The 13,888-nt window shown below is 38.3% G+C and overlaps 1 protein-coding gene across 5 annotated transcripts in view; it reads left to right on the top strand.

Annotated features, from left to right (window-relative positions):
- HLTF (helicase like transcription factor) overlaps window positions 1-13,888 on the top strand; it is a 169,386-nt gene that overhangs the window by 78,987 nt on the left and 76,511 nt on the right. For 4 of the 5 annotated variants that reach the window (XR_004973922.1, XM_036348322.1, XM_036348323.1 and 1 more), the window contains exons 10-13: window positions 221-311; window positions 2,083-2,162; window positions 2,247-2,291; window positions 6,584-6,678. Coding sequence is in view for 4 of the 5 variants with exons in the window: in XM_036348322.1 (XP_036204215.1) it covers window positions 221-311; window positions 2,083-2,162; window positions 2,247-2,291; window positions 6,584-6,678 (311 nt within the window). In the remaining variant the exon portion in view is untranslated. The remainder of the gene's footprint in view (window positions 1-220; window positions 312-2,082; window positions 2,163-2,246; window positions 2,292-6,583; window positions 6,679-13,888) is intronic. The other variant, XM_036348324.1, reaches the window with a different exon arrangement.

Below are 13,888 nucleotides of genomic sequence, written 5' to 3'. Positions count from 1 at the left end.
AGTGAAGGTACTTTTTAATGAGAAAACACTAGAATAGGAAACGAGGAACTGGCTGATTGAAAGGGCAGGAATGGAGATATTAAGAAGTTATAATTCAATTAAGAAGTATTTTTAAAAAGTTGTATTATTGAGTTGGAAAACCAGGGTTTTAAGAAGGATTATTGCTAGCCTAAGAATTTACTAATATTTTATATATTTGTCCTTTTCTTTAAAATGGAAGGATCTAGGTGTAGCGGAGAACCCAGTATTTCAGATGTCAAAAGAAAGAGTAAATATACCAAGTCAGAATTGTCTAGTTCCTGCTCCAAAAGGTAAACTCTCATTGAGGTTTGATAATATATAATTTGTTTATTTAAATTTCTTTCTCCATTTTTTTTACATATAGGAGAAAGGGCCATTATATCTGAGTTATATAGTTTTTTAAATACATTTTTTATTTGAAATTGATAAAAAGCACTGTGACTTAGGCAGGTAGAAAAGTAATAATCTATAAAATAAGTGAATTGATAATTTTTTTTAACTTTTCTAAAGGTGACTGGCAGCAATGGCTAAGTTAGTCATTCTGTTAATTTACCTCTATAGGTTTGTTTAGCACATCAGTAAATTATTAATTTTTAATCCCTTGTCTTTCTACTATTTTTTTTTCTATTTCTTTCACATAGGAACTAAGATCTAGCTTCTGGATTTTTTGTTTTTGTTGAAACTTTAGAAGAGCTTTATGAATTTGAGGAGATGAAACTGACATTTTATTAGATAGCTTGACAAAAGCACTTTTTGCTCATCTCAGTTCTTTCTTTACCATTAGTGGAAATAAGACACAATAAAGTCATTTATGGAGAGTATTATATTAATGTAGACTAGAGGGGATATTTGAATAAAACACACAATGCCCCTCTGATCTCAACTTGAATCTGTTAATGTTATAAATTTCACTTACCCTCTGAAGTAGATCTAAATATTTGGCTTTTGTTGTATTTTCCACCATCAATATCGGTTGGGTAACCTCAAATCTGAGTTTCTGTTAGCTATTTCACCAATAAAGACCTCAAACTGGGAATCTGTTAATTGTCTTCTATCACTAAAACCTGTCTGCACTGAGCACAGAACTAGGACTCATCAGTTTCCTCTCAAATATCAAATCTTAGAACTCTGAACTGACCAGGAAACTAGTTAACAGCTCTATTAGGTGGACCAGATCACGTTAAAGGACATAGAAATAATAATAATGAGGACATGGGAAAAACTAAAAACAACCAACACATATATTAATTACATCCAGTACACCTGTACTTACTGTGTAACAAACTATTTTAGGGGCTTTGTTTGTTCTATCATTTTATCCAGTGAAGTGGATTGTATCTTTATTTCTGTTTTCCAAATGGGGAAACTGAGGCATAGAGGACCATTAGATAGCTTACCTAAAGTTATATAACAAATAAGTGGCAGAATGGGGATTTGAATCTGTGCAGTCTGACTGTAGAACCCGTTGCACTTAGGCATTTAACCACTATAATATACTTTTTCTACACAAAATTTACAAAAATTTTTCATTGTGGAAGATTTATATTATTGCCTCTTAGCTGCTTATTTCATTATATTGGAAGTGTTTTATTTGATAAGATTCATTTCATTTTCTTTTTGTTCTAGTTTTATGTGTTTTAATTGAATTGAACTCAGTATTAAAATGATTACTATTTTAGAATGCTTTACTTTTTCAAATTTATTTTAATAATAGTGATAACTGCATTTTGCGTAGTAAATGCATCTGGTTATGAAAACAGAATACTTTGACTTTGGATGGTGGGCCCACAATGCAACATACAGATCATGTATCATGGAAATGTACACTTGAAACCTATATGACCCTATTAACCAGCTTTACTCCAATAAATTTAATTTTTAAAAAAGAAAACAAAATGCTTGTGGCAAATTTGACTTTCATTTGTCAAATAAAGGTTCACTTTAATATTTTTCAAAATATAAGTGGGGAAGGACAAGAAGCATTTATATTACATTTATTAAACATGTTTTTATTTATAATCGTTTTGGGTCGATAAAAATATTGCATATATTTAATTTTAGAATAAAAACTGCTGTCCAGTATACTGAAAGCAGCGATTCAGAGGAAATCGAAACTAGTGAATTGCCACAGAAAGTGAAAGGTAATATGAAATGGATTTGATTTGATGCTCTCTCCTATATTCTAATTTCTTTGTGTGAGCATTTTTGTATTTGGTTGTTCATAGGCAAACTGAGAACTGCACAATCAGAAAGTAAAAGCAGAATTAAAGGTATGTATATACATATCACTATCTATAATCTACACTTAAAAATTTTTAAGAAAAAACCATTGATTTGCATCTCTCAAGCTTAGAATTCTTTAGTAATAGGTCTTAAACTTGACTGCAGTTTACATATGAACTATTCTTGGAGCTTACCAGGGATATTAATTGAATGAGGCAAAATGAAAGAATAATTTCAAAATAAAATGTAAGAGAAATTATTTAAACCAACTTTAAACAAGACAAAATGATTTTTTACTACTTATAAAATTACTTCGATAAAACCTTACTCATATCTGTCTAAATTGTAATTTCAAAAGTATGGTGGGAGTATGTTCTTGGAAATATTATAGTTCATATTATCATACAAATGTATGAATAAACAATGATTATTTTTACTTTATCTTTAAAACATATTCTTTATTTTTTTTTCTGCTAAATCAAATCATATATTGCTTCCTAATTAGTTGAGAAATTGCATTTGGAAAATAACTCATCACCATTGACTGACCATAAATTTGGCATCCTTTTTATTAGCAGTCAGGTACCTGTTTCCTTGAAAAAAATTCTCCTTCCACCTGGGAGCTGAATCACTTTGCATATGGCTGTTTCTACTTTTACATCTCTTCCTTAGGAAGATGAGCTTAGTGTCAGAAGAGGCAATTTTGGTTACCAGACATTATTTTATTCTTTTTTAATAATATAAACTCTTAAGGTAGTGTAGAAATGGTATTCTTTTTAAAAAATATATATTTTATTGATTTTTTTACGGAGAGGAAGGGAGAGGGATAGAGAGTTAGAAACATCCATGAGGGAGAAACATCGATCAGCTGCCTCCTGCACACCCCTCACTGGGGATATGCCCGCAACCAAGGTACATGCCCTTGACTAGAATGGAACCTGGGACGTTTCAGTCCGCAGACCGACACTCTATCCACTGAGCCAAACCGGTCAGGGCTGGAAATGGTATTCTATTTTCTGTTCTCAGAAAGTACCTGTGCCTAAGCACAGGAGAAAATGTTTTAAAATATCTTAATGATTCTGTGGTTTTTAACTTCAGCAGAATTTTCTAAGGTTAAAGAAGATACAGAGTTTACATGTGCACTTACTTCATCTACTCCTGCAACAAAAAAGAAAATGTTGAAAAAGTGTCAGTAAACCTGCTGGGTTTTGAGCTTTTGTTTTGTTTGCTTTTTTTTTCAGTGAAAAATATTTTAAATGACAAAAGTTATAAAACCATACTATAAGAAGTTTAGAAAGTAGAGGAAGGAAAAAATACATAATCCCATTAAAAAAAAGGAAAAAGATATGTTTTGATGTGTTTTCTGTCAAGTACTTTTTTGTATTTTATTTAGGTCAGAAATTGATGAGAGGAGGTCCCTTACTCATCTGAGTACCAACGATATTTCTTCTAGTGAAGGCACAGATCAATTTATGGCTGCTTTAAAAACTTAATTTAATTTAAATTATAATAAAGGTTTACTACTTGGTATAAGTAGAATCTGCTTTTCACTTAAGAATGTTAGTGATCTTTATTATTTTTTGTAATTTTGTATTTTGTAATTGATAGGAAATCAACCCTGCTTACAAGTCTCAATATTGGAGATGGAAAGAGATTGAACTAGGATTAAGGAGATTTGGGACAATTTATATCTCTGTGTCTTAGTTTCCTCTATTTTACATGTTGCAGATATAACAGACAAAAGTGTATTTTCATGAAACTTATGCCTAATTATGGAGAAAACATAAAATTAATAAATATCATTATAGACAATAAATGCTGTGAAAAAATAAAGGAAGATAATGAAATAAAGATTGACCGTAGGAGTCTGTGTAAGGTGATATTTGAGCTAACATAGAATGATGAAAAAGAACTAACTTTTGGCCTAAGAATCAAACTATTAGGAATAGAAAATGTAGGCATTTCAGTTAGATTATTTTTAACCCCAATTTTAGGAATTTTAAGAAATGTTGAATTTAGTTGAGATATGATTTAGATAGAATTGAGATAGAATTAAGTTCACACAAAAAGTTCCTTTTTGTTGCAGACACATAGCAGTAATACAGGAGAGAAACTTAAAAAAAAAATCATAGCTGAGATAAAACCCAAATACAGATATTTCTGGAAGAGAAACAGAATAAAAACAAAAATCAGTGAGTGGAGATAGAAGCCATATATTCCGGTAAATAGTGATTTTAAAAAAACAAGACACACAAAGGCATAGAAAAAGATTAAATTCAACATTTAAAATTTCCATGCATCAATAGGTACCATAGACATTGAATAATGTTAAGGCTGAAGAAGATATTTGTGATAAGTGTAACTTAGAAAGCATTAATATTTAGAATATGTAAAGAACCCTCTATCATCATTTAGAAAAAGACAATATAGTAGGAGAATAACCACTAAGAATATAAATGTATAATTCTTGGAAAGAAAACCCAAAAAACTAATAAATATAGGAAAATATATGCAGATTCAGTCATTGGGGAAATGCAAATTAAGGGAACAGTGAGATACTGTCTCACTCATCATATTTACAAACATTTAAAAATCTTAATGCCAAGTATAGGCAAAGTTGTGAGCAACAGGAAGTCTCATGCACTGTAGATGGGAATGTAAATTACCGTGGAGAGCAGACCAAATGTAGTGAAGCTAAAGATAGACCACCTAGAACTCTATAGATGTGTACAAGAAGACATGAAAAACCAGTTTCATTGATGCATTTAGTGAAATATTGGGAATAATGTAAATACTGCCCAATAAGGGAATCTATACTAATAAAAGGGAGATAAACTAATTAGACGGGACGTCTTCCGGATGTCTATCCAGACAAAGCCACAGTGGCTATGATGGCCGAGGGCCAACGCCATGGGAGAGGGAGAAAAGAGGCCCACCCTGCAGTCCCAGGCGCCAGCGCTTGCGGCTGAGGCTGCGGCCTGGGAGAGGGAGAAAAGCCGCCAGCCCTAAGGTCCCAGGTCTTGTGGTTGTGGCCCGGGTGAAGCCACCCGCCCACGGTCCTGGGCGCCTGCGGCCGGCCTGGGTGAAGCCACCTGCTCACAGTCCCATGTGGCTGCAGCCGGCCTGGGTGAAACCAGCCCAGTTCCTGGGTGCCTGTGGCCAGTCAGAGGAAGGGAATTCTGGGTCCCAAGTGCCTACAACTGGCCAGATGAGGGAATCCTGAGTCCAGGGTGTGGGGCCGAGGCAGAGGTGGTTAACAGTGATCAGGCCAGCAGGGGGAGCAGTTATGGATGATCAGGCAGGCAAGCAGAGGTGGTTAGGGGTGATCAGGCAGGCAGGCAGGCAGAGGGGTTAGGGGCGATCAGGCAGGCAGGCAGGCGAGTGGTTAGGAGCCAGTGGTCCCGGATTGCGAGAGGCATGTCCGATGGGTCCCAGATTGGAGATGGTGCAGCCAGGCTGAGGGGGGACCCCCCCCCCCTGCACAAATTTCATGCACTGGGCCTCTAGTCTATAATAATAAAAGCATAACATGCAAATTAGACCAGACATCCTTCATCCTTCTGGACGAAGCCGGGGCTGTGAGGGAAGCCTGGGTCTGGGGTGCCTGCCGGCGGCCAGAGGGAAGCCCGGGTCCCGGTTGCCAGAAGGAAGCTGGTGCCGGCAGCTGAAGGAAGGAAGGCCTACTCTTGCATGCATTTTGTGCATTGAGCCTCTAATGGAAAATGAAATTGGAGGGCGTCTTTTCTTAGGCTGCCTGAGTGTCCTCACAACATGGCAGCTGGCTTCCCCCAGAGGGAGTCATCAGGGTAAGAGAGAGAGAGAGCATCTGAGGGAGAGAAGCTGCATTTTTTATAAGTTAGTTTCACTTCTGACATATCCTTTTGGTCCACAGACCAACCTCAGTGGAGTGTGGGGTGGGACTACACAAGGTTGTAACTGTCAGGAAGTGGATTATCATTGGGGGCCATCTTGGTGTCTGGCTACCACGTTAACCATAGTCCAAATTCAGAGAATTGCATAAAACAAATGTTCATCCTAATGAATAATTTAATGAGTATCAGTGGGTATTTGAAACTTTCTCCTTGTATCCCCTTCTACTCATAATCCTCTACCTCTCCCATGAATAGTCACTCTCTAGGTATTTAGCTGTTTAAAGTGACAAAGTAAAAATCTAGTTACTGTTACTTCTTTAAAGCTGGAAACAGAAGTCCATCTGCTTCATTTTAGTTCTTCCTAATGTCTTTTTTCATAGAGGCACATTATTGTCATTTCTTTATTGACTATATATTTGTGGGGGGGAAAAACACTTAATGTTAGTGCCACTGATTTATTCTTTCAGGAGCATCTGCATTGGAGGGTTCAAAGAAAACTGATGTAGAGAGACCAAGAACAACACTGATCATCTGTCCACTTTCTGTGTTAAGCAACTGGATTGTAAGTCTTCACAGCCTTTTAAAAATGTGAAATAATTTATATTTGTCTTATAATATAAAAAGTACATAGCCTGTTAGCGTGTCATACATTGGGAGAAATATGCTTGGTCAGCCCTTTATAGTTCAAATAATTGTTGGGTGAATTGGAGATATTGCTGAATTGAAGCAATTTTCCTCTGAAGATTTAGAATAGAAAAGAAACATCATCAGTTTCTATAATAAGATTTGTACTTCTGCTTCTCACATTTCTGTCCAAAGTAGGAATTGTGTATAATTTAACACCATCATATTTATGAACTATTGGAACCTCTTTTAAGAATTCCACTAACAGCTTGTAACATTTAGTGAGCTTCTGTGTGCTTCGTTTTCCCCTAAGTTCTTATAGATTTTCTCATTTAATCTCACAACTATTCTTATTTTCCAGGTGACCAAATAGAATCATAGAGAAATTAAGTAATTTACCTAAAGTCATCCAGCTAATAAATGATGGAGCTAAGATATGGTCACCAACATTCTGACTCTTAGAGCCTATGCTTTTAAGGCTACCTGCCAGAAAATGTGTTTGTTTGTGTTTTCTTCCAGATTGCTTTGCTGTTCTAAAACATAGCATTGGAATGGAACCTGTTTATGTGTTATGTGTAAGGAGCAGCTTGGTTATGTTTCCAATTTGAGCTTCATTCTGCATGTTATAATGCAACTAGAGTCCCGGTGCACAGAATTTCATGCGGGGGGTGGGGGGGAAGGGTCCCTCAGCCCGCCCAACCTGTGCCCTCTCGCAGTCTGGGAGCCCTCTGAGGATGTCTGACACGGGCCTAAGCTGGCAGTCAGACATCCCCCTTGCAGTCCGGGGCCCCTCACTCTTTACCACCCTCCTGCAGTGGAGGCGGGAGAGGCCCCCACCACCGCCACTGCACTTGCCAGCTATGAGTCTGGCTTCTGGCTGAGTGGCACTCCCCCTGTGGGAGCGCACTGACCACCAGGGGGGCAGCTCCTGCATTGAGCATCTGCCCCCTGGTGGTCAGTGTGTATCATAGCGGCCGGTTCGGCTGTTCAGTTGATTTGCATATTAGGGTTTTATTATATAGGACTAGAGGCCCGATGCACGAAATTCGCGCAAGGGCCTTGGTCCCAGCCCCTGCCAGCCCGCCCACCTGTGGCCGGGGGCCTCTGCCGCCTCTGCCTCGGCCCCTACCTGCTGTGGCTTTGTCTGGAAGGAAGGATGTCTGGTCTAATTAGCATATTACGCTTTTATTATTATAGATAATGAGTCTATTGGAAGCACTGTAAACATAAAAACTACTGGATGTGAACTTCCATTCTTGTCACTTCTAAGATTATCTGCCTCTCTCCTAGTCTTTCTAATCTGAGAGTAAAAGAGGTCCTACTCTTTGTGAGACCAATACCTTAGCCTACACATTGGATTCCGTCTCTTCCAGCCGTTGCATTTTATTTGTTATTTTCTCCCTTGCCTGGTTATTCAGCCAGTCCTCATTGACTCTTTCATGAAACATAGATCTTTTTCATTTTTAAATACTTTCTCTGGATTGTCTCACACTTAAGTTGCTACTCTGCTATACTTCACTGACATACCTCATGGGATTTTCACTTTGTGCTTTTTCTTACTAACTTAATTGTAATCTGGTTTCTAGGCATTGGAAAAAATTAATAGTTATTGTCTAATTATAAAATTCCATGGCTTTTTAAATTTCTTCTTGACTTTATGTAGCTTTGCTTTCTTTGACTTATCTTTCTTTAAAAAAATATATTTTTATTGATTTTAGAGAGGAAGGGAGAGAGGAAGAAAGAGAGAGAAACATCAATGTGAGAAACATTGATCATTTGCCTCCCACACACACCCCAACTGAGGATTCACAAACCCTGACTGGGGATTGAACCTACAACTTGGGCATGTGCCCTGACTGGGAATCAAACCAGTGACTTTTTGTTTTTTAAAATATATTTTATTGATTTTTTTACAGAGAGGAAGGGAGAGGGATAGAGAGCTAGAAACATTGATGAGAGAGAAACATCGATCAGCTGCCTCCTGCACACCCCCCACTGGGGATGTGCCCGCAACCAAGGTACATGCCCTTGACCGGAATCGAACCCGGGACCCCTGAGTCCGCAGGCCAACGCTCTATCCACCAAGCCAAACCGGTTAGGGCAAACCAGCGACCTTTTGATGCATGGGTCAACACTCAACCAACTGATCCACACCAGTTAGGGCAACTTATATTTTTATTATAAGTTTGTGTGTTATTGTTTTTTTTTTAAATTAGACCTTCTTCTGTTTAGTGTGGCATTTTTCCTCTTAGCACCACAATGAATTTTGCTTCTCTGTTGCTCTTTTTTAATTCCAACAAAATTATGCTTTTTCTTTTGATATGTTGTCCATCATGGGAAGGACAGAACTTAGGTATTTGAATGGCATTTTCAGAGGGAGGTTTCCAAATATTAATGGAGATATAAATAACCGAACTGATTTCTTTTTCTTTATATATTTTTATTGATTTTAGAGAGGAAGGGAGAAGGAGAGAGAGATAAAGACATCAGTGGTGAGAGAGAATCATTGATCAGCTGCCTTCTGCACACCCCACGCTGGGGATCGAGCCCGCAACTTGGGCCTGTGCCCTGATCAGGAATCAAACCGTGACCATCTGGTTCATAGGTTGACACTCAATAACTGAGCCACACCGGCTGGGCCAAAACTGATTTCTTAAGAGATTGGAGTATGGATATGTATTTTTAAAATGAGTACTCAGGGTACTGAACCATAACACAGTGTACAGATGATGTATTGTGGAATTGTGCACCTGAAACCTGTATAATTTTGTTAACCAATGTAACCCCAATATGTTCAAAAAAGGGGGAAAAAGGAGGAGGAAGGTTGAATTTACTCTAAAAAAATAAAAATTAAATAAAATTGGGTACTCAGTGTTTTAGTATAATTTTATATTTTGAAAACAAAAGTTTTGGTAATATAAGAAAGAAAATATTGGCAAAATCTTGCCTACGAATGTGTAAAAACTGATATTTCTAAAAATATTAAGGTATTGTTGGGCATATAGGGATTCCTGGCCAAGAATTAGAATTTTATAATCTTTCAACAAACTATTCCCTTCCTGGCCCCTAAATAAATGACCTGGCACCCTAATGAGCAGCTAAAACTACCTTATTTCCATTTCTTTGTCTTCAAACATGGGCAAGAATCTAGTTAAAAGAATTAAGATACCAATATCACTTTTACCACTTACTTTTTCTGGATATTGATATCAGTAATTCATCCTCCCACTGTAAAAGGAAATAACATCTATTTCATTCGCACATACATACACACTTCTAGCACAGTGGCAAGAAATTCAATGTTAGCATTCTCTTTCTCCAGAAAAGTTAGTTTTTTTTCTATTTCAAGTTTAAACCTTCCACAAATATGCTGTGCTCAATTTCAAGGCAATTCCACTTATTCATTTTTCTCACACTGGATTCATTTTCCTTTCCTTTTCCACCAGATTTTTTTATAACATTTTCTGTGTTTTCACCTTTACTCTTTCATGTTTTATCCTCTCTTCTCTTTTTGCTGACAGTGTTTCAGGTTTCATTCTCCTTTCAAGCCCACAGTAGTTTGGTATTTGCTCCCACCCTCTCTAGAAACTCTCTGTGAAGGCCTTCAGTGACCTTATTCTTGCCCTGACTAGCCAGTTCTCTTTTTCTTTTCCTCTGACCTAACCTTGTTTCCATTGTTTTTGAAAGCCGTTGAAAGAGAGGGACTGGACATAAGGTAAAAATTTTTAAATTGTTTTGTATTTCTTCTTGAAACTTTGATATTTTTTGGCCTCTCCCAAAATTTTGTTTTCTACCCCATCTTTCTGACCACTGTTTTTCTCTACTTCTATTTTTCTCTTATGGCTCCTATGTAGTCTGCCCTGCCCTCCCCCCTTTAAAACATGATATATATTTTTAATATGAAAAAGTCTAATGAGATCTTTATTTACCCATCAAGATTCAACAATTTCAGAATTTGCTTTGTTATTATTATTTTGCTGGAATATTTTGAATCATATCTCAGAAATCATGTCATATTTCTCAATAGAAGCATAAGTCTGCTCTTTATTTTTTAAAACAAGATAAAGGATTTATTTATGTTACATAAAGCAAGTCCAGAGACCTGAAAATCAGAGCTCGTATGCTATTCTTATGCTATTTCATTATCAGCATCACCTCATGGTCCTAAGATGGTTAAAGCAACCCCACCATTGCATTACATATCAGGAAGGAAGAAAGGAAAAGGGCAGAAGGGAGCTCCTTCCAGCTAAGAGCTTTCCAAGAATTCCACAGAATTATATCTTACATCCAATTGGCCACTTGTATCATCAAGGCAGACTGGGAAACGTGGCTTTGTAATGCTAGATAATGTTGCCACAGCCCTCACTATAGAGGTTCTATTTATAAGGATGACAGGGAAAAATATGAACTCAGATCTCCACTATAACAGATAAGTTCCCTGTTCTCAGGAAGTTATTGTTTCATCAGGAAAAATTAGATAACCAATAAGAAAACAAATTAAAAAGGTAATTTCAAATGTGATAAGCTCTGTCAAGAAAACAGAATATAGTGTTAAAATATAGAAGGTGGTAGGAGAGTGGTGGGAAGCCAATGTGGATTGTGAAGACAGAAGATATTCTTGAGTAGAACAAGTTCTAAAAACCCTTCTGATTTTGACATTCTATAATTTGAGGTAACTGAACAATCTCCCCCACCACCATCAAAGAGAATAGTGATAATAAGTATTTCTTTTTTTTTTTTTTTTTTTAAATATATTTTATTGATTTTTTACAGAGAGAAAGGGAGAGAGATAGAGAGTTAGAAACATCGATGAGAGAGAAACATTGATCAGCTGCCTCCTGCACATCTCCCACCGGGGATGTGCCCGCAACCCAGGTACATGCCCTTGACCGGAATCGAACCCGTGACCCTTCAGTCCGCAGGCCGACGCTCTATCCACTGAGCCAAACCGGTTTTGGCGATAATAAGTATTTCTATAAGCAAAATAGGTCCTCTTCTTCCAAACTCTTAATTCCTCTTATTTTCTTTTTTTAATATATTTTTTATTGTTGATAGTATTACAGATATCTCCCATATTACCCTTTTATCCCTCTCCTTCCAGCCCCTCTCCCCAGTCTTCACTATTCTATTGCCCGTGTCCATATACGTATATATGTATATGCGTATATGTATATAAGTTCTTTGATTTATCTCTTCTCGTCCCCACATTGAGGTATGTCAGTCTGTTCCATGCCTCCATGCTTTGGGCCTTATTTTGTTGGTCAATTCATTTTTTTTCATTAGGTTCCACAAATAAGTGAGATCATGTGATATTTTTCTTTCTCATTTTGGCTTATTTCACTTCGCATAATATTTTCCAGGTCCATCCATGCTCTCCCAAAGTGTAAGAGATCCCTCTTTTCTATAGCTGCATAGTATTCCATATGTAAATTTCCCGCAGCTTTTTAATCCATTCATCTACTGATGGGCACTTGGGTTGTTTCCAAATCTTAGCTATTATATATAATAAAAACCTAGGTGGCATCATGCGCAACATTATCACAAGATGGCCGCCACAAGATGGCTGGCAGGGGAGGGCAGTTGTGGGCAATCAGGCTGGGAGGGGAGGGCAGTTGGGGTGACCAGGCCAGCAGGAGAGGGAAGTTGTGGGCAACCGGGCGGCAGGGGAGGGCAGTTGGGGGCCAGCAGGGGAGCAGTTAGGCGTCAATCAGACCAGCAGGGGAGCGGTTAGGGGGCAATCAGGCTGGCAAGCAAAAGCTGTTAGGGGCAATCAGGCAGGCAAGCAGGTGAGCGGTTAAGAGCCAGCAGTCCTGGATTGTGAGAGGGATGTCCCAGATTGGAGAGGGTGCAGGCCAGGCTGAGGGACACCCGAATTTCGTGCACCGGGCCTCTAGTTGTAAATAATGCTTCTATGAACATAGGGGTTCATATATTTTTTTGATTTGTGTTTTGGGATTTTTAGGATATATTCCCAGAAGTGGGATCACTGGGTCAAACTGAAGTTCTATTTTTAATTTTTTGAGAAACCGCCATACTGTATTCCATAGTGGTTCCACCAATCTGCATTCCCACCAGCAGTGAACTACTTTTCCCTTTTCTCCACATCCTCACTAGCACTTGTTGTTTGCTGAGTTGTTTTTTTTTTTAATAAATCTTTATTGTTCACATTATTACAGTTGTTCCTCTTTTTTTCCCCTATAGCTCCCCTCCATGCAGTTCCCACCCCACCCTCTGCCCTTACCATCCCCACTGTCCTCATCCATAGGTGTACGATTTTTGTCCAGTCTCTTCCCGCACGCCTTTCCCCCCGAGAATAGTCAGTCCACTCCCTTTCTATGCCCCTGATTCTATTATATTCACCAGTTTACTCTGTTCGTCAGATTTTTTATTCACTTGATTTTTAGATTCACTTGTTGATAGACATGTATTTGTTGTTCATAATTTTTATCTTTACCTTTTTCTTCTTCTTTCTCTTCTTAAAGAATACCTTTCAGCATTTCATATAATACTGGTTTGGTGGTGATGAACTCCTTTAGCTTTTCCTTATCTGTGAAGCTCTTTATCGGACCTTAAATTCTGAATGATAGCTTTGCTGGGTAAAGTAATCTTGGTTGTAGGTTCTTATTATTCATCACTTTGAATATTTCTTGCCACTCCCTTCTGGCCTGCATAGTTTCTGTTGAGAAATCAGCTGACAATCATATGGGTATGCTGGGGTCCAACCCGAGCAGGTCCAGGGGTTCCCCATAGGTGAGGACGGAGTCGGCGAAGAAGGAACGATACGGAGACAGCGTTCAGCTGATCAGCAGCCCATCCAGGATCTCCAGCCAGGATTTCCAGCCAGGATCTCCAGCCAAGTTCTGGTCTGGATCTCCAGAGAGGTTCTGCTTAGGATCTCCATCCAGGTTCTGTGTCCATGTTCTCTTGCTAGGTTCTCCAGGTTCTCCAGCCAGGTTCTGTAGCCATGTTCCCTCGCTAGGTTCTCCAGCCAGGTTCTGTCCAGGTTCTCCAGCCAGGTTCAGTCACCAGGTTCTAGTCAGGTTCTCTTGCCAATTTCTGTAGTCAGGTTCAGTCCAGGATCTTTTGCCATGTTCTCTCGCTAGGTTCTGTCTCTAGGTTCTGAGGCCAGTTTCTGTCCAGGATCTTTT

The sequence above is a fragment of the Myotis myotis genome, unplaced genomic scaffold, assembly GCF_014108235.1.
Source record: "Myotis myotis isolate mMyoMyo1 unplaced genomic scaffold, mMyoMyo1.p scaffold_m19_p_2, whole genome shotgun sequence".
In the NCBI taxonomy this organism is placed as follows: Eukaryota; Metazoa; Chordata; class Mammalia; order Chiroptera; family Vespertilionidae; genus Myotis; species Myotis myotis.
Note: the sequence above shows the minus strand (reverse complement) of the source record. Positions and strands in the feature narration are given on the sequence as shown.